This window comes from Macrobrachium nipponense, chromosome 34 (genome assembly GCF_015104395.2).
Source record: "Macrobrachium nipponense isolate FS-2020 chromosome 34, ASM1510439v2, whole genome shotgun sequence".
NCBI classification, from domain to species: Eukaryota; Metazoa; Arthropoda; class Malacostraca; order Decapoda; family Palaemonidae; genus Macrobrachium; species Macrobrachium nipponense.
In genome coordinates, this window is record NC_061095.1 from 19,786,990 (window position 1) to 19,810,816 (window position 23,827).

Genomic DNA, 23,827 nt, shown 5'->3' on the forward strand with positions numbered 1-23,827 from the left:
TTGCGCTTGGAAGCAACGGCTTCTCAGTAGTCCGCTTGCAAGAAGGAAAAATATCTCTGCTGAGGAAAAGCAGAAAAAGCAAAAGTAACGAAAGGAACTTTCTTTTCGGGTATGGAGGACGGGAAAAAGGATCCTTAGGAGGAACAAACGTAACAGATAAAAAAACACTAACATTCCAGTAATCCATTTTTACTCATTCAATTAACCTCTTTATTAATTCTGTCTGTAAGATTCAACGTAAGGTTGGCATCGAAAGACTGAAGAACGTCCAATTATCGAAAGAATACGATTTCATGTAGCTAACTGGATGGAGTGAATAATCAGCTCTGAAAATAAAACAATCTCATGTACCAGAATGATTTAAATGTTGCCTGCTGTCAAGAACAAATGTTTCAGGCAGTTTTCTGTTCCTACAAAAGTCAATTGCAATCATTATATTACAGTAGTCTGACATAATAAATGTTACTGGAAATTTCCTGTAAAGAATCTTAGCGAAAATACTGGGAATTTGCTATGGATTTTTTTGGTGAAAATACTGGGGATTTGCTATGAAGTTTTTTGGTAAAAATACTGGGAATTTAATGTAAAGATTTTTGATGAAAATAAGGGAATTTCCTATAAAGGTTTTTGGTGAAAATACTGGGAATTTCCTGTAAAGATTTTTAATGAAAATACAGGGAATTTTCTATAAAGATTTCTGATCAAAATAATGGGAGTTTCCTGTAAAGAATTCTGATGAAAATACTGAGAATTTCCTGAATTTTGTTTCAATGAAAATACTGGGAATTTCCAGTCAAGATTTTAGGTGAAAATACTGGGAATTTCGTGTAAAGATTTTTGATGAAAATACTGGGAATTACGTGTAAAGATTTTTTGGTGAAAATACTGGGAATTTCATGTAAAGAGTTTTGGCGAAAATACTGGGAATTTCCTGTAAATATTTTTGATGAAAATACTGGGAATTTCCTGTAAATATTTTTGATGAAAATCCTGGGAATTTCCTGTAGAGATTTTTAGTGAAAATACTGGGAATTTCATGTAAAGATTTTTGGCGAAAATACTGGGAATTTCCTGTAGAGATTTTTGGTGAAAATACTGAGAATTTCATGTCAAGATTTTTGGTGAAAATACTGGGAATTTCATGTGAAGATTTTTGGTGAAAATACTGGGAATTTCCTGTAGAGATTTTTGGTGAAAATTCTAGTAGTTTCCTATAAAGGTTTTTTATGAAAAAAAAAAACAAAACCCGAGATATCATTCAAAGGGGCCTCCAACATTCTCCGACAGAATCAGTGTTGCAATCGGAGGGATGACGATAAAAAGATTTTGCCTTATACCTAGAGCTAGGGGAGGGGGGTTGGGGGGGTTGGGGCGGGGGAATATGCTCACTCCCTACAGCTGTCCTTCCTGGTCGAAGCCTCTTCAACAAAGCTAATCCACCGAAGGCTAACTAGAAGCGCTTACGGTCGAAAATGCTGGCTTTTCCGTGCCACAGGCGCCCTTGTGGGTCGGATGTAGTTTGGCATTATCCTGGAGCCTTCACGTGATCTTGCGGATATTGCGAAGGTATTTTTCGCTGACTCTAATCATTGGATCTTATCACGGGTCAATAGACAAAAAACTCTCTCTCTCTCTCTCTCTCTCCCTTTCTCTCTCTCTCTCTCTCTCTCTTTGGAAGCCATGTTTCTCTGATTAGAACATTTCTGCTGACGGTATCATTCTCTCTCGTTCTCTGTTTTCTATTTAATCTTTGCAGGTAGAAGACTGCGTATTTCGTACCTTAATAAGTCAGATGTCCTTATTAGTATTTAAAAGTGTTCTTAGCACTGTAATGTTTGGTATTTCCTTTTGCTAATGTTTTTCTACGAATGATATGGGTACTGAAATCCATGAATAGATGTATAGCCTAAGTTACAATCCTTTGAATGTAATACGCTATACATGATATTAATTACCCTGAAGGATAAAACTCAAATACACCCAGAGGTGACATCGATGAAAAATATAGAAAACGGGCATCCAACAAGGCGTGATCCGACCTCCAGCTTACTCGGGACACATGCAAGTTGTTCCCCTCACGCATATATTCCTAACTTAACGTAAATTAAAACGTGGTAAAATCTACGGTCAAATAGTCTTACTTCACCAACGAAAATTAAAATAAATACGATATATTTTATTGGAAATAATTTTTTCTATACTGTTTAACGTGCACATTATTTATTGTATTTTCATTCCAATGAAAAAAATCATAAATATCCTATCTTAAAATTCCTGTATCTTTAACTCAACGCAAAACACCTTTTTCCAGACCTTTTTAGGCTCTTCCACAGGCATTTCCTACCCCCCTACAAGAACAAGAACAACAAAGTAGTTTGTAGGCTCATTCCCCGAGTAAGCGAAAATGTACGGGGGTATAAAAGGGTCCTAAGCACCAGTACCTTTCTGCAGGGAAACCCATCGGATGGCTGCCCAGGATTGATTTGCGTAATGGCTTGATGAAAGAAATATCATTATGCATCGCCAGTATTTGATCGTCCATTTCATACTGAACAATGACCACAACCGCACTCTAATCAAAACTCTACCAATTACGAAACAGCAATTAAAACTCCGGTAATTGCTGAACAGCAATCAAAACTCTTTTAATTACTGAACGCCAATTAAAACTTACACTTTACACAATTTGGCAAAGGCTGGCCTTGCTTACAAAGGGTTAAGAATTCTAGAATGCTACATCAAGGATAATGCGTGGAAAAGTACGATAATGCAGAACTATAAGATATAAGGTGCTGGTATAATGTACAGTGTAACATTCTATAATAAAAACAGCTCCACATAATGCTAATTTCATCCCTAAATGCACAAAACGGCAAAAGTATACATGACGAACGAAGTCATGCCTATAATGTCTTCCTTTTTCTCCATTATTCTTTCGCCCACCTGACTGCGATGTTAAGGTCTTTGAAAAAATATTCGTATATGATCAGCAGCTGAAAGTTATCTCTCAAAAGCATTAGATAATGGCGGAGCATCCTTGATTTTTCGGATATTTTGCTATGTCTTAGACATCAGTATTTTTGCTATTTTGTGTTACAGTCCAAGAGGCACCGCGGAACACTCTCAGCAAGAACGAACTACAGTTTTATCAATCTACCAAGTACACCTTTTTTTATTTAGTATTTCAGTGATTCGGTTTTATTATTACCTACACGTTCCTCAGTATTTTACTATTAAAAAATATCTTAGGTTCCTTTACGCCGCCAGCTAGCTAATCCCTTCTATCTTCTAAAAGACATTTTGATGAAACAACTGCTCGAGTCGTCAGGAATTGCTTGTTTCTTCCCGTCACATAGGTTGCCTACTTCCCTCTCTGTCTTCTCCCACAGACGCTATTTTTGACTTCTATCTGACAGATTGAAAAGTCTCCTCCTCTCTCCTCTCGGGTAACCTTCAAACATCCATCATCAATCCTCCGCTTCCCACAATTAATCTGCGGAGACTGATAACCGTAAAATTGCTCATTTCGGTGATGATCTCTCGAGCTCTATAGCAAAGATTTGAAATTGTCTTCCTTAATTCGTTTTGAGTTAAGCTCTATTTATTTTGTTTCCAGCATGTTTTCCTTGATATTATGTATGTGTGTATCTCTCTCTCTCTCTCCTCTCTTCTCTCTCTCTCTCTCTCTCTCTATCTCTCTCTCTCTCTCTCCTCTCTCTCTCTCTAATATATATATATGTGTAATATATATATATATATATATATATATATATAGATATACACATCTATATACGTATACGTATATATATATAGATATATGTATATATATATATATATATATAGATATATATATATATATATATATAGATACATATATATATATATATATATATATATATTATCTATATATATCTATCAATATATATATATATATATATATATATATATATATATATATATATATATATATTAGTTCCCCCTTCTCTAAGGTATCAATAACCATAGTCGTCAAAGGTATCTACTGATTTCTGTAAACTAAAAAAAAATTAATCGGAAATTTCTAGAAATAACTGGTTCATAAGTAACTGCATACTGTCTTCAGAGTTTTTAGTACTTAAATTTATTTTATACGTTTTCCGGCGTCGATTTTGTTGCGAAACCGGATAACTTAATATCAAATCAACCAGTCAATGACTTTTACGCTCTCTGCATAAAAAGTGCAAGCTAGATCTAATCAGCCCAATTTGACACCAAATGAAACAGAAGTGGACATCCAGCCATCCACAGCAAGCAAGAAACGGGTTAAAAAGATTCAGAAAAAGGTATTTGATTTTACGAATGTTTGGTTCAATGGCCTGGCACTTGAACCGTTTGGTTGTTCAGTACCACAACCGGAAGCTGCTGCCACCTTTTTGAAAGACTAAACGAAAGTTATGGAGGAGACAGGTTAGTACATCCTAAGCAAGTTTTCGTGACAAACGAATTTTGTTGGAAAAAAGTCAAAACAGGTGCTATGTCCACAAATTAGCAAAGCATGGAGAGACAGAAGGGTGTTGGTAATATGTGATAACAGAGCAGGCATATTATGAAGTCTGAAATCATTTACGAAGCAAAGGATCCTTACTTGCAGAAGCAGTAACATTAGCTTACCTGCCCACCTTTTGTTTGTTTGTTTGTATGGTGCTTTTACGTTGCATGGAACCAGTGGTTATTCAGCAACGGGACAAACGGCTTTATGTGACTTCTTAACCACGTCGAGAATGAACTTCTATCACCAGAAATACACATCTCTCAAGCCTCGATGGAATGCCCGAGAATCGAACTCGCTGCCATCGAGGTGGCACGCCAACATCATACCGACCACGCCACCGAGGCGCTTCTACCTTTTGGCTACGTAGCTAGAACGCATGGGTCACAAAATTATCATCCATTGATTATTGTTTCACCAATGTTTCAACCTTGAATCGAGAAAGAGCTTGGAGGAATAATGGCGGCCTTTCACGGTTCTGTTATAACAAAAGACAAGGGGCTGGTCATCCTCAGTCAAGTGGCAGCGAAGATGAAAATGTTCTGGCAGGATTTTCGTCACCGAACGCAGTCTCACTTTTTGTCAAGGCATGAAACACTTGACAAGTGTTCAAGATGATTTGAATAGCAAATGATATTGATCTTAAAACTGAAATACTAAAAAGTAAGACATATGGGGTTGATTAGCAGAATATAGAGATAAATATTCGAAACTAAATTAAGGTATTTGAAGTTATCCTAAATGTGATGGATTTCAAAGTTCACGTCTGTGTGTTTTATAGAATGATAACAAATATGTATATGTATATATATGTATATATATACATATATATATACACATCCATATTTGTTATCATTCAACAAACACACAGACGTGAACTTTGAAATTCATCACATTTAGGATGACTTCAAATACCTTAATTTAGTTTCGAATATTTATCTCTATATTCTGCTAATCAACCCCATATGTCTTACTTTTTAGTATTTCAGACTCTACAGTACAAACAAATCTTTTCAGCTGGCAATTTGTGGCATTCGTTTATAACCAAGGTTACAATTACCGCAATTGAGCCTGAAGACCACAAATTTTACATAATGAATACTAAACACCTAACGATCAAGGTATAAACCGTAAGAAACACTTACACACCATGCGTGTTCACTGCGTGTACGTAAAATTTTGAATGCAACTATTAAACTGTAAAAGAGAACAATAAGCTATCAAACTAATATAGGTTTCAACATCGAATAAGCAGTTATCATACAGATTTGAAATAGCAGATTAATGCAGATAAAAGTGCATGAAATCATTGGGACACAATAGTGTAAGACATATAAAGCTTAAATATAAATAAGAATACAAAACTCGACGTTAGAAAAGATACAAGAAAATAACATGAATGTACAACAACAGGTGCAAAATGGTTTGTGTTACACGCATATGTATTATGAAAAATAATAAATATGAAGTGATGAGCGTAATTCTTAAACTTCAGGTGAAATAACGCACAGTTATTTCACGGAAACGAAAAAAGAAGTTTTAAAAGCGTGCAATATTTCATAAAAACTTATGCAACAACTTTTGGATGCGCATCATTCTTATTGTTTTACTCTTAGCATCAGAAGTTCAAGCGAGGATGAAATACGTTACTACTCTAAAAGAATTCTTCTTGTGATGTTAATAATAATATATCTACATTTTCATCCATTTATTTATCAATTTGTTATTTTATCTTTGTTTTCTAATAACTGATCTCTTCATTCTGTATTTTTGTATTATCGTCAGGAATATCTTTCATAAGAACACCATATTCTTTGAAAGCTCCAATTGAAAGTCAAAGGTCCCTGTGGGTATGTTCTATATGGACAGGGTTCATCTGAATAATAATAATAATAATAATAATAACAATAGCGCTTGGAGTTAAAGTTCTATGACTCCTCGTATACATAAGAATTGCTTCCTAAGAAAAATGTGTGAAATATAATGCAAAACTTACTATTCATAGTCACCAGATCGTTACAAACACCGAGGCCATAGAATGAACGCTTCACTTATCGATTTCATAATATTCCTGGGTAAGACTTTTACTAAAATCGTTCGAAAACCAAAACGAAAGAAATGAAGAAATTCTCTATTCCTGTGCCGAGCATCGAACCCGTTTCCACTGGTTTCGATAACTGGAGTGGAATGAAGAAATTCTCCATTTCATTCATACCAATGATTTTTTCTTCGAAAAAATCATGATTTAAAATTTTTTTTAATTTGAAAGCAAAAAAATTGAAAAATATGGGTTGGAGGTTAAAAGCTTAAGCATAACTGTTTTGCATCAATTTATTTTGATATAAAAAAAACAATTGCAGGTACATACTTTGGGCCAGAACTGGAAACCTTAAAGATAAATCAATAGTAACTCTGTCATAAAATACATTTTGAAGAAAAAAAGGATTGAAAAAACATCTAACAAATTAAAAAACTAAATAAAAAAAATCAAATATATCAATGATTTTTTATTTTTTTAATTGTATTTTTAAAAAAAGAAAAAAAAAAAAAAAATCACCAACCCTGATTCCTACTAGTATATGCAAAAGATGTCAGAGCAAATCGTGTCTAAACAGACCAAGAATTTAAGACTTATGTATTTTCAAAGGCACATTATTTTTTTTTAAACAACCTATTGCTTTAGAAACCCTGGCAGTAGTGACACCCGATAACTACAGCCTACTAATCTTAAATGCCTTCTGATGTGCAACTACACACATACACATACACACACACACACACACACACACAAAGTTACAAATGGCTTTTCCGAGCTCATTATGACTCACTGGCTCGATCCGAAGCCCGGAGAACACCTGTCTAGTTTTCGCTCCATTTCTCCACCTTTCAGGGTCCGATCCAATTAGCCGGGCTTTGATTTTCGCGATTAGGTTAGTAGTCTATGACTATGTCCCCACAGAAGTTCGCGGGAGTGCGTATAACGTATCAAAACTACGTTTTTCAGGAATCTGAGACAAGAGGTTGACTCGGTTTACTATCTTCATTACGAACGAAGCGCATTGACGTGGTTGCAGGTGTACGATTTTTTATTTATGTGTCATTTTTGATATATTATCATCAAGGGTGCATGCGATATCACTGGTTCAGCTGTACACGCGTTATGAACAAATCTATATCTCATGAAAATCACTGTGCCTCGACCTAAAAACTAAATTATGAACATGATGCCTGTTCAACTACGGTGGGTGGCTAAGGGGGTGGAATTTGGGCATTGGACTCTCAATCTCTTCTCAAAGTACTTAGCTAGAGCAGGACAGCTGATACCTAAAGATTCTTCTTTGTGGGAGAAATCGTGTATGATATATATATATATATATATATATATATATATATATATATATATATATATATATATATATACATATATTATATATATATATAATGTCTTATTTGATGGGAAGATTAGTCGAACATAAACGTAAGAGTTGAAGGCCTTGATAAGAATAACGGACATAAATTTTGAGAAAACACATAGAAATCTATCAAATCAAAGAATGAAACTGAACACAGTAAAGTAAAAGCATTGTCAATAACAGAAAAAAAAGGTCAGGGGTACAACAGTTAGTGCGTTACTTCAAAATTTATATCCTGAGTCAGAATGTATTATGTGGTTTCCGATAAGTCAGTCATGAGTAAGTTAAGTATATCTTAGTTTTACCAGACCACTGAGCTGATTAACAGCTCTCCTAGGGCTGGCCCAAAGGATTAGATATTTTTACGTGGCTAGGAACCAATTGGTCACCTAGCAACGGGACCTGCAGCTTATTGTGGGATCCGAACCACACAATATCGAGAAATGAATTTCTGTCACCAGAAATAAATTCCTCTGATTCCGCGTTGGCAAAGCCGGGATTCGAACTTCGGACCACCGGATTGGCAGCCGAGCGCGAAAACCACTCTTCCAGCGAGGAACTAAGTCAGTCATGAGATATGCATGACCTTCCTACTTGTCAGCCAGTTACCAGTAACGAAACAGAGATGTGAGGTTAAATTACTATAAATTGAAGGAAAAATTGATTGGTAAAATAATGACACAGAGATACATAATTACTGAAACATTGAAGAAAAAGTGTACAGGTTTACTTTGTAAAAATATCTTAGGTATGAATATGAATGATTTATTGTATTGTTTTAATTTGCAGTATATATTTGGTGGTTCAGTAACTTTTGTTAGTTTTAAGCTATATTTTATAAATATAAATATATGTACATTCATGGAACAATGTACAAGGATTTTTTTTGTAATAAAATGAAAAAAATGTTACGAAAACATCTTGAAATAGGCAGTCAGAAACGGGAAGTACATTCAGTGATTACTTTGTTGAACACCGTTTGTATTCATCGAACCAGTCTTGGTTCTTTAACTATTGGAAGTGAATAGTCTCCAACCATCAGCTAGGTATCTTAAGCTCAGTCCTTGATCAATCGATCCGTCACCAGATTCACGGCTATTCGTATAAAGAAGATATTATTTACTGAATAACAGGTTAATCCTTTATTTGCCAAATGTAATTACTCTTTAGCCAGTCCTTCAGTTACCAGTCTTTCGAACAGCTTTAATCACATAACCTATTCATTCCTCGACCCCTTAGCTAGTGAGTCGATCCGCAAAATACCCGACTATACTCTGTTTTTTTCCATCTGTCCATCCGCCTGTGGTGGTCGCGCATGGTAACACTGCATCCCGGGCTTTAATAGTTACGCTATGTGTAAGTTTTAGGTAAATAAAATGATATCTGGGTGTACATTTGCAACTAAAAAGTGTTTTAATAATTTACTGTATGCGAATTACACCGTTAATATAAGAAATAGGATATTATTTAAAGCCCGGGATGCAGTGTTACCATGCGCAAACACCACAGGCGGATGGACAAATGGAAAAACAGTGTATAGTTATAGTAAATTCACATGAACCGTGCATTTGATGTCTAGGCCAGTCCCTTACGACGCTCCTGATTGGCTGTTGATAAGCCAACCACTCGGCTGGTAACTCTTAGTCTCTCTCGAAAGTTCACAAAGGCAGGATGTATGGTATACCTCTCCTGAAAGACGTATCTCTCAGGAGAGGAGGTGGAACATGCATCCTGCCCATGTGAACTCTCGAGCGAGACTGAGAGTTTCAAGCACGTGATTAGCTTATCAACAGCCAATTAGGAGCGTCAATCAGGAGCGTCGTAAGGGACTGGCCTAGACATCAAATACACGGTTGATGTGAATCTGCAAGTCATTCTCAATAATAAAAGAATTGCACAAGAAACAATCCATAACAAGAGCACCCCCTGGTTCCTGGGACTAGTCCGATAAGCGAAAAGTATATTTTGGACGGCTGGCAAATTCAGACATCGATCTGAGCGAAAGAATATATTTACGGGAGCTCGAATAAAGGGAAGCGTTTCTTGCTATGCAAATAGGCGAGGCAGACGTCTCCCCGCGCGTAAAAATATGCAGATATTCATGACATTATCATATTTCGAATGCGAGTCCGGCGTAAAGGTATCGTAGTGAACAGTTCCTGTCAACGACGGGGAGCAGATAATATTGCAGCGAACACTTCCTGTCAATAACGATCAGCTGATAAAAGGGTTAACGAATGGGACGAGAAGTTGGTCCCGCTGTATTTCATAGATGTTTTTTCTAACAGCTTTTACTTTTTCTTGCAGCCAAAAGATTTTAGAAGATTTTAGACATTATCTACTGACATTTCATATTATTTATGTTAGCGAATAAGAAGGGAACAGATGCAAAGTTAATGTTGGTGGAGCCTTTTCAAGTAATTTGCAGTTAAGAGATTGATGAATGAGAAGGATTAAATCTAGTAAGACGGAACTCATAATAAATTTAAGAAAAACCTAAGTGATAAAGACAGAACGTGCAGATAGAGATAAAACAACACTGGCGGAGAAAGATACAGTGACGCTGAATATATCAAATATTTAGGAACAAAGACACCCAGCGCAGGTTCTCTAAAGTCCGAATCTATTGACAGAATAAAAATGGCCAACCTAGGCGTTCGTGACGTCAAAGGCAATTTTTTTTGCTAGATAAAGCACTTCGGCAATTTTCTGAAAATCACATCTAAGTCCGATCTACACAGCATCTCTCTCCTTGTACTGGGGCAAACAATTTGTTTGAATCAAGGAAGCAATTTAGAGAGAGAGAGAGAGAGAGAGAGAGAGAGAGAGAGAGAGAGAGAGAGAGAGAGAGAGGTTTTGCACGGCAAAGTCTTGGATTCATTTCTTTTGCAGAAGAAGAGGTTTCGGCTCAAGCTAGTCTGTTGGATACTCCAGTCTTCTGGGGTCGTCGCCCCCTGACCAACGCCCCCTCCCCTCCCACCACATACCACACTTCTAATGAATTTGGCCCTATGGGAAGATCGGAAAGTTAAAAAAAAAAAGAGAGATGGGGAAAATTAAAACATTTCCTAGACGGTAGACTTAATGTCGTAAGCCATTTTGAAACATCTGTAGTCAATGCAGAGGTTTGGTTGTAGCTGAAACCAACTGAATTACTTCGAAAAGTAGGGTAAAACCCCACTATGTACGTATGTATGTATGGACGTAAGTGTGTGTGTTTGTGTATGTATGAAAGAGAGAGTAATCTGTAGCAGATTTGAAACTCCCAGACTATTAATCTTACGTAGAAAGAGTTTGGTATTTGGTGAGGATCTCTCTCTCTCTCTCTCTCTCTCTCTCTCTCTCAGAGGGCGCCACTGTGGCATGATTTCATCACGGGGTTTGGCCGGGGGGGGGGGGGGGGGGTGCTTTCCTAAGGCTGAAAAACATTGGCTCTGTAAGAGGATTTAGAAGGAGCTCATTTATATCCTTTAGAGCAGTCACTCTGTCGCACCGTATCCTTCGGCTCCGAGATCCGAATGGAAAAAAGAAAAAAAAAATGATGATGAAGAAGGAGTTGGGCAGACATGAGGATTATGGACAAAGACTGAAAGGAAAGGATGAAAAGAGACTAGTGATTTATAACGACAGCAAAAATAAAAAAAATAATTTCGGTCATCTTTGCTATGAAATTTAAAGGTCCAAACGTTTCTCCCTGCAGAATCATTTGCATATAGTATATATATATATATATATATATATATATATATATATATATATATATATATATATATATATTATATATTGCTACTTTCAAAATGCATATATCTCCTCTGTGACTGTATAAAATGTTATGCAGAATTGTGCAACTTTTTTTCAGATTCCTAGATAGCTTAGAGATAGGATGTTTTAAATGTGTGTTCAGATTTCGCATAACATACTGTAAAAGAATATATATATAATGTAGAATGTAGAAAGAGAGAGAATATCTTTGTCTGTCCAAAGCTAGAGTTGTTTTTCCTAATCTGTCAACACGTTTGATGAGCGACCTTGAGACTTCATTTGTGTTTTGAGAATTTGTCATCAAGTAAGATAAGGGGCTTCTGCTTCGGTCGATCGAGACGAATACATGTCTTTTTTTTAACAGACTGGTCTTGTACGCGTATGTCTTTTATCAAAGCCACGTGCATATTGCACATTTTGTATGTAAAATTGCGTAAGATTTCGAAGCTTCTAGAAAGAATTGTGCCAAAAACGTTTTGTGTCATCCCCAGGCCAGTTTCCGCAAGGGAGAAGAATTTCATTACATCTTCGATACTCGAGGGGTTCAGATCTCTCTCTCTCTCTCTCTCTCTCTCTCTCTCCCTCCATCCTTGAGATTATATTAATGTAATGTAAATTGGTCACTCGTAACTTGAGAATTTCAAATTTGATATTCCTTAGAGTTTATTTAGTGTTAAATAGTGTTTTTTGTGGAATCTGAACAAACATTGTTGTTGTAACAGCGCCTGGCTTTTGTGAAAGTGTAAAACACGACTGCAGCAAAGAAAGAAGTTGGTATACCAAAAAGGTAAAGTGTGTTATATTTTTATTAGTTGCAACTAATATCTAATGGTTATGATGGTTTGGTAAGAAATTAACAACGGATAGGAACAGTGGTTAACTAATAACTGATAGGAACAGTGGTTTGGTAAAAACTGATGGTTACAATGTTTTGAGTGAAAAGATTTACGCTTTTACACATTGCAAATTTTTGTGTTTTGTGTTTGTTTCATTTTGTGCATTTTTTCATTTTCTTGTTGAAGTGTGCCTTTTTATTTTGATACTGTCCACATTTTTCTGTATTTTAATTTACATTCAAAATTTAATTGACTTAGTTATTTTCATTGCTTAATCATTGCACATTTAATTAAATTTAACAATTGTGAATTCATTTGCATTTACTTGGAATTCTTTTCAAGTTTTATTATTGTTTAGCACTTGTGAATTAATTTCAAATTTTCAATTGTTGCCTAACACTTTTGAATTTCAATAGAATTAATTTTCTTGAATTTTGTGATAAATTAATTTTGATTTAATTTTACTTAATTGATTCAAGAAATAATTAAACTTTACTTTGTTGTCAAGTAACAGTAATTTTCCCTGATATTGTGAATTTCACTTATAAATTTTGAGTTTCATAATAAATTTTTGTATTTAAAACTTTTATAAGTATTTTCATTTACACCAGTATATTTGCATTTAATTATGATTATATTTATGTTAGGTAGAAAAAGAGTGGTGATTAATCTGTTTTCCTTCAATTTACTTGAAGTGACTTAGAACCAGGGAAATACTTGGACTTCCGAAATCAGGGAAATACTTAGACTTTTAAAGTTGTTGATGGAGTGATGCCCTTTGATTATTAATTACTTACAAGATTACCTCACACCTGTTTTGATGAACTTAGTCTGATTTTCTGCAATACTGGTAAGTTGTTAAGGGATCACTGTTGCCTTTAGAGTATTCAGTCGTTTAATACCTGTGATGAGGTTCAGATGTCTGGCTTTTGTGAGGTAACAATTGATGAATGGTAACCAGATACTTGGCACTTCGTAACAATATATATATTGTATTTCCATATACCTCCTCTTACTTTATCATAATAAATACCATATCCTCAGGAAGCTTGAAGAATAGGGTTCATCTTGCGAATAATAACCATAATATATACTACATATACGTGTATATATATATATATATATATATATATATATATATATATATATATATATATATATATTATATATATATACGTATATATATATATATATATATATATATATATACATACATATAATTACCAAACATTAAACTATATATGTTTGATCGCATTAGCTTTATCTCGGGGATGTTGTTTGTCGTTTGTCAATTATAACTCCCCTTCGGTGATATTCCCCGAGGTAGAGAGAATTGGACATTAAACATTTGTAGATTTATGTTTTTGTAATATAATAAAACAGGTATTGTGCGAATATATATATTATATATATATTATATATATATATATATAAATATATATATATATATTATTTTCTATTACTTTAAATGACTGAGCGTAAAAATTTCCAGTAACAAAAGCAACCCCTGCATTTATAGTTGTATATAGGTGACAGTGACTCTTTGCATTTTAACTGTTGAATTTAGGTTCTGTACTTAGAATATATAGTTATATATATATATAATATATATATATATATATATATATATATATATATTATAGTATATATATATAGATATATTTCAATTAATTTATATTAATCAGCCCACTCTGAAAGAATGAGAAGTTTTTCCATATAACAATTTACCAGAGCAGCTGAATGTACAGCAATGTAAGGGAAAATTGGGAACGCAGGGATACTGCATAGAAATAATTTTATTTAGAGAGAGAGAGAGAGAGAGAGAGAGAGAGAGAGAGAGAGAGAGAGAGAGAGAGAGAGAGAGTTAAAAATATTTATTTAACAAATCCAGCCTGGCAAGTAAGCTGAAAGAAGAACCTTAAGCAACAAGGTAGAAACTCATATTCTATGAATATTTTATGTATGGATACCCTCTATTGAGGTGAGGATTATCTCGTTGAGATTCTCCTACTATCAGTCACGTGACTATAATATTTCCTGATGACGTCATAATCATTCATGTATGCTTTCCCTCCCTCCTTTACTCGCAGCCTTTTATTTCATCCTCATCTGAATCGGGGATCGCACGATGGCTAGAGAGAGAGAGAGAGAGAGAGAGAGAGAGAGAGAGAGAGAGAGAGAGAGAGATTATACATAAATCACTTGCATTTTCCTTTACGTTCTTGTACTTCCTGATAAAAAATAATAAAATAATAATAATAATAATAATAATAATAATAATAATAATAATAATAATAATAATAATAATAATATAATGGAGAAGCAAATCCACAGTTATGTAAATGTACATATATTTAAATCTAAAACAGCAAGGATAACTTTCGAGAATCTGTTCGGTTCCCCTATTTAGATTTAAATACAGATTTAAATTTAGATTTAAATATATGTACATTTACATAACTGTATGGATTTTGATTCGCCATTTTGAAAACTTTGTTGATTACTATTGAGAATTTTGCCTTAATAAAGAATAATAATAATAATCATAATAATAATAATAATAATATCTCAAAAGTCTCCTTCCCTTGTTTATTTTTAATCCTGTACATAAATATCTTTAACACCACTGTGGCTTTTAATTGTCGTTATTGTAGTTACTTAGTTTAATAATAATAATAATAATAATAATAATAATAATAATAATAATAATAATAATAATGATAATAATAATAATAATAATAATAATAATAATAACAACATCCGGAAGTCTCCTCCTCCCGTCATTTCTAACCCTGTACATATATATCTTTAGCACCAATGCGGATTTTAATTCTCGATATTAAGGCCTCGTTACAGTAGTTATTTGGTTTGAATAATAATAATAATAATAATAATAATAATAATAATAATAATAATAATAATAATAATAATAATAATAATAATAATAGTGAGTTTTTTTTATAGGATATTACATGACAGACGACCTCTCAATATCCACTTATTTCAGATCACATCCAGGACATGTAAGGAAGATCTCCAGAGAAATTACGCAAAGGTTTATGGATGCTGAGATCGGGGAGATGTCGCCTCGATTCCGGAGCTTTCGCATCAGCTACCGGTGCCACGGAGCCAGCCTCCCCCTAACCCCCGATGATCTTAATGGTTGGCGACTGTCTCCAAGAAATTTAATGACAGTGTCTGGGAGAGACGGAACGGTTGCGATAGTTGCTGGCGTTATTATCGTTATTGCTCTAACAAGGCAATTTCATCCTCTAACTGTTGAATCAAGGATGAAGCCTTGTTTAATAATTATTATAATTTTTTATTATTATTACTAATTATGATGCGTAGTAAAAATCCATAATTATATAGTAAACTATATTACTATGTAAAATACAAAAGCACATAGCAATATAGTTGACTATGAATTTCTTAGTCATTATTATTATTATTATTATTATTATTATTATTATTATTATTATTATTATTCAGAAGCAGATCCTGTTCATATGGAACAAGTCCACAGGGGACACTGTGAATTTCTTAGCTACTATTATTATTATTATTATTATTATTATTATTATTATTATTATTATTATTATTATTCAAAGATGAAGTCTATTCATATGAAACAACACAGGGGCCAAATTATAACAAAGTTATAATTTTCCACGCTCTCTGAACAGTGGTTAAACCAAGCTACCACGTATATGTATACAATTCTTGGGATTATTCGGTTAGAGAACTGTCCCTACCAGTTCTTGCAAGACTTTGGAATTCTCTCCCCGCCCCTGTTCTCGCTATTTCGTTAACTAAACTTCGCCGAAAGGAAAGGAATGTTTAGGGATTTCGCAGAGCTCTGTCCCTCTTTTTTTATAGCCATTTCTTTTGTTTCCACAAGGGTTGAGATATTGAAGAGCATCATGCTCCTGACTTGGACTTGCCATGAAAAAGGCACTGATTTATATCATGAATTTATGTACTTGATATATATATATATATATCATATATATATATATATATATATATATATATATATATATACACAATGCATGTGGATGTTTATCTTTCACACCTGGGGCTCATATTTTATTTCTGTCCAGAGAGATGGCATATGATAATGAGCACCTGTGCTTCTCTAATCCATTATTACTCCCTTTGCGGAAATAGCTTGCTCGAAGCTAAAATAAATAACTAGTCTTTGAATCAAATGAACTTACAAACTGTACGCCTTCCTGTGGTTTAAAAAAAACATTGCACAGGTGATTGGCCCAGCGTAAAACATATATATTTAATATATATATATTTAATATAATGTAGGAATGCTTTTCCACGTGTGGTAAATATAGCCTTCATTGCATCCACATCGACACGGTTATGCCCTTGTACCAGATTCTGAGGACATTAGACAGAAAGAATTCTGAGGTCATTAGACAGAGAAGTCGCCTTTACCGAATACAACGGTTAAGGCTAGTAATTGTTCGGATTTTTTTTTTTCTATCGTAAGACCTTTTTAATCGCTTGAAACCGCATATACGAATCTGCTTACATTACCTCAACAGGTCATGTAATGGATATATATAACATTTTAATTTTGGAATGCCGAACAATGAAAACGTTTGTTCGGGAACAGTTTTAATTTCTAATCACTCCTTAGCTGTTAGGAATTACTATATGACGGTACCTCATTAATCATGAATATTTAATCCAAAACATTCACTTTTTAGATTCTTCGTGTGTGCGTGTGTGTGTTTATATGTACGTATATAACGTTAGCCCCATACGATTCCCATTGATATACGAACATGAATCATGACATGATAGTGAGACTTTCTATGTATACAAGATGACACGGATTTAATAAAATCTTAAAATATTAGGAGTCTGATGGCAGGATAGGGTGGAAAACGATACCTAGAGGGGAACTTAAGGAAGATGGATAAGGTAGGAGAGAAAGTGATGTAATGGGAGATGGTTTGGAAATGTCCTCTGGATGGGATGCAAATATATATATATTATATATATATATATATATATATATATATATATATATATATATATATATAATAATATATATATATATTTATATATTATATATATATATATATATATAAATATATAAATATATATAATATTATATATACACACATATATATATATATATTATATATATATATATATATATATATATATAATATATATATATATATTTGCATCCCATCCAGAGGACATTTCCAAACCATCTCCCATCACATCACTTTCTCTCCTACCTTATCCATCTTCCTTAAGTTCGCCTCTAGGTATCGTTTTCCACCCTATCCTGCCATCTGACTCCTAATATTTTAAGATTTTATTAAATCCGAGTCATCTTGTATACATACAAAGTCTCACTATCATGTCATGATTCATGTTCGTATATCAATGGGAATCGTAGGGGGCTAACGTTATTTACGTACATATAAACACACACACGCACACACGAAGAATCTAAAAAGTGAATGTTATGGATTAAATATTCATGATTAATGAGGTACCGTCATATAGTAATTCCTAACAGCTAAGGAGTGATTAAAAATTAAAACTGTTCCCGAACAAACGTTTTCATTGTTCGGCATTCCAAAATTAAAATGTTATATATATCCATTACATGACCTGTTGAGGTAATATATGCAGATTCGTATATGCGGTTTCAAGCGATTGAAAAGGTCTTACGATAGAAAAAAAATTCCGAACAATTACCAGCCTTAACCGTTCCATTCGGTAAAAGGCGACTTCTAAAGGCGACTTTCTCTGTCTAATGACCTCAGAATTCTTTCTCTGTCTAATGACCTCAGAATCTGGTACAAGGGCATAACCGTGTCGATGTGGATGCAATGAAGGCTATATTTACCCTACGTGGAAAAGCATTCCTACATTATATTAAATATATATATATTAGATATGTTTTATGCTGGGCCAATCACCTGTGCAATGTTTTTTTTAAACCACAGGAAGGCGTACAGTTTGTAAGTTCATTTGAATCAAAGACTAGTTATTTATTTTAGTCATTAAAAGAAACTTAGTTGAATGCTAAATATTCTTAAAAGTATTCTACTGTAAGGGATATTTTGTTTATCTCGCAAGCCGGCATTGTGCTGGCAGCAGACAAGTGTTTCCAGCGGGACAGGTGTCCAGAGGCGAACGAACACATGTTCCTCTTAGTTGCCCTTTCGCCTCCGAGTGTAACAGGTGTGTTTGTGTTTGTGTATGTGGCTGCTTCGTGCCCTGATCTCCAATGTTTTCTCTTTCAAGATCTATGAAAACTTAGCAGCCACTGAGGCATATAGTATACAGATATTTAATAACGTCATTCACTTCAAACTCGTCTGAACTGTGATTTAGAAAATGTGTGTTTGGAGGGAGTTCCGATTTCCCAGGATTTCGGGCTGCTGTGAATTGTGGGTAATTTTGGCGTCACAGTGAAAACAGGATTTGTGAATCAATAGGAAGAATCTATCCTAACTAAATGGTTTGATACGCAGTTCATTTTCCCAGGATTATTTATTGTGGCATTCAACAGGCTCATTGAACACTGAGATGCCACATTTGTCCAATATCTGTCGAATATTCGCAACTGTGATGGTTGTTTACAACAAAAAACCTAGTCTTACTTTTTTCTTCAGTGCCGAGTTCAAATAATTCTAGAATTCATACTACATACATACACAAACACATATGATTCATATCACATTACCGTGATTCATATACATACATCGAGTTACAAATGTCTTTTAATATCTAATTCGCTCTACCTCGGAATTAATATATTTTCATATATGTTAACCGAAAGGCAATTTTTTAGTCGATAAGAAATTTGTAGGCTCACGGGCGCGAACCATCGAACCCAACAAATTCAGGACGCACAGTGAAGCCTTAAACCACACCGCCTTATCGACTAAAAATTTCCCTTTCGGTTAACATATATGACAATATATTAATTCCGAGGTAGAGCGAATTAGATATTAAGGGACATTTCCAGCTCGATGTATATACACACATACGTATATATATACACTTATATACAGAAGCATACATTTTATATATATTATATACTAGTGCACGCACCCTATATATTATAATTATATATACTAGCACACACACCATAAAAAGACGGTAATATAAAAGAGGATCGAGACAACCTCGAAAGCAACTCCCAGCGAAGTCCACGTAACACCCTTTCTTACGTCCGGTAATTAGGAACTGACATGGACATATCAACTTTCAAATATATTATATATACATTCATGTATCCTTTTTATATAATAAACAAGAAAAGGTGTCATTGTACGTGTATCTATGTTATTAACATTTCATTGATTCATTGATTAAATAGTACTTCCTGGCGTCGCAACTTGAGTAAGTTTTCCTCAAACAGGGAGATAGAAAAATTTAATAGAATTATTTACACAATTTCATGTAACAACTACGGATCTTGTACTGTAATTGAAATATTTATTTAGCTGCATATTTTACAATTCTACCTCGGTTCCCATATATGCACGTTGTGCCTAAGGCTTCGACGCCAAAATGTGGTTTATTCTTCTGATCACCCAACTGACTACAGCTTAGGTCACAAGGTCACGAATGTGGTACTTCGCCCAGGCAAGGAAAAACAAAAAGATTGTAAATCCAGACTGTGAGTCAGCAATCGGTTGAAAGTAATAATAATAATAATAATAATAATAATAATAATAATAATAATAATAATAATAGGAATCTAGAAAAACTAGAGGCTGAAGTAGCTCCAGGACTCATGCAGAAGAGCGTGATCCTAGAAACGGCGCACATAGTAAGAAAAGTGATGGACTCCTAAGGAGGCAGGATGCAACCCGGAACCCCACACTATAAATACCACCCAATCGAATTGGAGGACTGTGATAGAGGAAAAAAAAAAAAAATAATAATAATAATGAAATTTTATTTTCAGCTCAAGGCCATATACTTGGAATGTACAAAAAATAGACAATAACATACAGTCTAGATGCATAAGATAGCATGATAAAAAAAAGAAAGCCAAAGATTGATCGGCAATATCCATATATGCTGAGGTAGTATAAAAGAAGGTAGTCAGAATAATGGTCATACCCGTACTAAGATTGAGAATAGTTAAAAATAGAATGTAAAGATTATATTGATTATGATCACAGTAATAACGAAAAAATAAAAATAAGTAATGACAATAATCATAGCAATACAATAATAATGATAGATTCCGCAGATGGCATTTTGCATTAAGCAGAGATAATGTCATTTAGAGAATAAACGCCTCATTTTCCCATCTTCCCCACAATTTAGATCTTCTTGCCTCACTACTTAGGATGCTTTGTATGAGTGAATTGCTGCTGTTTCTCAGTCGTGTGATCAGACTGGACATTGTTCACCTTACAATGATTTTTAAGTTGTCCAGGTGGAGAAAAAACAGAGTGAGGAAAACCAGTTGCCCAAACTAGGCAATAAGCAATAGCCTAGTTTATTTCCTTTTGTCAGTCTTGCTCTTTCTTTCATATATAGGAAGGTTGTTTAAAGGTTTTAGTGAAATCCTTTTACTTATAATATGTTCGTCTCTGAATGTGGTATTTATTTTCTTTTAAATGTTTTTACTTAATAAAGAGCTGTTGTCATTACATATTACCATAAATTATTTTGAGTTATTACCGTAAATGATCTTGAGTTATTAATGCTGGCAAATCATATTTTACAGCCTTGAAAATGCCCAGCTCCGAGCCTTATGTATATATATATATATATATATATATATATATATATATATATATATACATACATATACATACATACTACATACATACATACATACCATACATAGCATACACATACACATATATATATGCCTTAATAAATCACAGTAGATGTACGTGACTTTCATTAAATAAGCGATACCACAGGAAAATGATAGGCAGAAATCCAAGCGCTTTCGTCTTTACTACGGCATTGTCAATGTCTTAGTAAAGACGAAAGCGTTTGGATTTCTGCCTATCATTTTCCTGTGGTGTCCGCATACACACACACACACACACACACACACATATATATATATATATGCACATACATGTATATTGTAAAATCTTAATTTCACAAATGCTTTTTTCATTACAGGATGAAGACACTGCGCATTGTGGCGATAAGAAACTGGAGAAGCTTGAGGACCAGGTCGACGACGGAGAAATCCATTCTGCTCTCCTTCTGTGTCTTCATGGTATTCCTACTCAAGTACATAGGCAAGTCACTATGATGACGTAATATTCTCAAAAGAAAGGGCTAAAGTGATTTTACATTTCTATTAGGCGCTCGAAAAGGAATTAAATTCATCCACAGCCAGGGTAAATTTGCTTTTAATATTATCAAGCTCTCCCCAGCACTTTTAATTTCTCCCAACGCAATTTAAAGGCAGCTGTCAATGGAAGGTTAATTCGGTGGAAAATGTTGTGTAGTTGTACCCACTGCTCTTCTTTTTTTTAATGAAAATGCTGATCAGTTAATGAACCTGAATATTGCTCAATCTAGTGGGTTAAATGAATGGTATACAAAAGGTTAATTTATCTACCTGATACCAGTATTTAAAGAATGTACATCCGCTACGTATCGGGTACTGTTAAATATTGTTACTTTTCACTAAAAAAATACCTGCTGTTTACTTTGAATTTCTGCAGAGTTCATTTTTGTTATTGATCTGCGAAGCGGTTTGCATTTAGCTAGATAAACGATGCCATTGATATATATATTATATATATATATATATATATATATATAGATATATATATATATATTATATAGTATATATATATATATATATATATATATATATATATATATATATATATATATTATATATATATAATATATATATATATACCTATATGCACAAGGTGTCCAGCCATATTTTCCATTGAAATATATTGAAATCAGTTGCAAGCAAGTTGAAAACTGGTAGCGTTCAGTGACTCGCAATAATATATCAGCCAACTACTTCTTTTTATCACACTAAAAATAACTGCTTGGAAAAAATATACCGGAGATCTTGCATCTTTTTCTCTGCAGATTAATGGCAATATCGTAAGAAAGAGTCAAATCCGCTATATTACATTAAAGCAACTACCATTCTACTCCCACAGCTTCTGGAGCAAGCGGAGACGAGACGGATTTCATGGACTATCTCCTCGGGGCACGGCAGGAGGACCCAGATACCATAATGCATTTGAGCGTTCTCCTTATGGCACCGACCTCGGATGAACTTGCTTTACAGAACCCAAATAGGCACGACTTTTCCGACTATGGACAGAGCACAGAGCTTGCAAAAATCCTCAAACATAAGGCAAGAATTTCATTTTCAACTTTAAGATATCTTCAGTTTTGTTTGCTTCGCACAAAATGGTTAACCATGAATATTTTCAATTTTAAAAACTGATGGTTTTTTAAAATGTCTTTCAGTTTGTGACAAGCTAAGCAAACTATTACTTTAATTGATTCAATTGCCTTTCAATTTTCTCATAAGATATAGAACTTAAAGTTCATTCAGCTGCTTTCTAATATGCTATGAAAAGGCAGACTTATACTTTATGGCACCTAGGGTTGATTCAAATGTCCTCCAATTATTCGGAAAATATTCGGATCTTTTCTTCTTTCAAATTCCTTTCAGGCAGCAGCAATTACGCTTTAGGAGTAATTGTAGTTTCATATCAATAACAGATTTACATGATAACATAATAATGTCCTAACCTCTTCGAGACACAAGTTATGACTCATTCCATCTTCTACACTGCTTAATTTAGAATAGAGAATAGAAAGTAGAATTTAGCCCAGAGGTCATTCAACGCTGAATCTGAAATTTACATTAACCTTGGCGTTTTATCTAGTTTTTCCTCTGATTTTTTTTTTTATAAAAAGGGAGGAAAAACTAGCAGTTGCACAACGAATCAATTGTTAGGAGAGGATGGAAAGTAAGGTGGAAGGAAGAGAATATGAACGAAGGTACAGTAAAAGGAATGAAAGGGGTTGCAGCTAGGGGCCGAAGGAACGCTGCGAGTAACGCCTACAGCACACCACATGAGGCGCACTGACGGTGCTACCCCACTACCAGTTGACGGGGAGTGCTCCTTTCGCTCCGATTTGTACATTACTTGACGTCTTTAAAAATGGCCAAAATTGAAGGTAATATAAACGCGTCTTCCAGGAGTCCGGCTTCTTCATAGAGGACCCACGTCCGGTGACGGCGAGAAGGGCAGCGTGAGCCT

The 23,827-nt window shown here is 34.2% G+C and overlaps 1 protein-coding gene across 1 annotated transcript in view; it reads left to right on the forward strand.

Annotated features, from left to right (window-relative positions):
• The window catches only part of LOC135207784 (protein Star-like), a 112,050-nt gene that overhangs the window by 23,677 nt on the left and 64,546 nt on the right, over positions 1–23,827 (forward strand). The window contains exons 3-5 of the mRNA XM_064239609.1: positions 3,100–3,160; positions 21,693–21,814; positions 22,709–22,908. Of these exons, the coding sequence (XP_064095679.1) occupies positions 3,100–3,160; positions 21,693–21,814; positions 22,709–22,908 (383 nt within the window). The remainder of the gene's footprint in view (positions 1–3,099; positions 3,161–21,692; positions 21,815–22,708; positions 22,909–23,827) is intronic.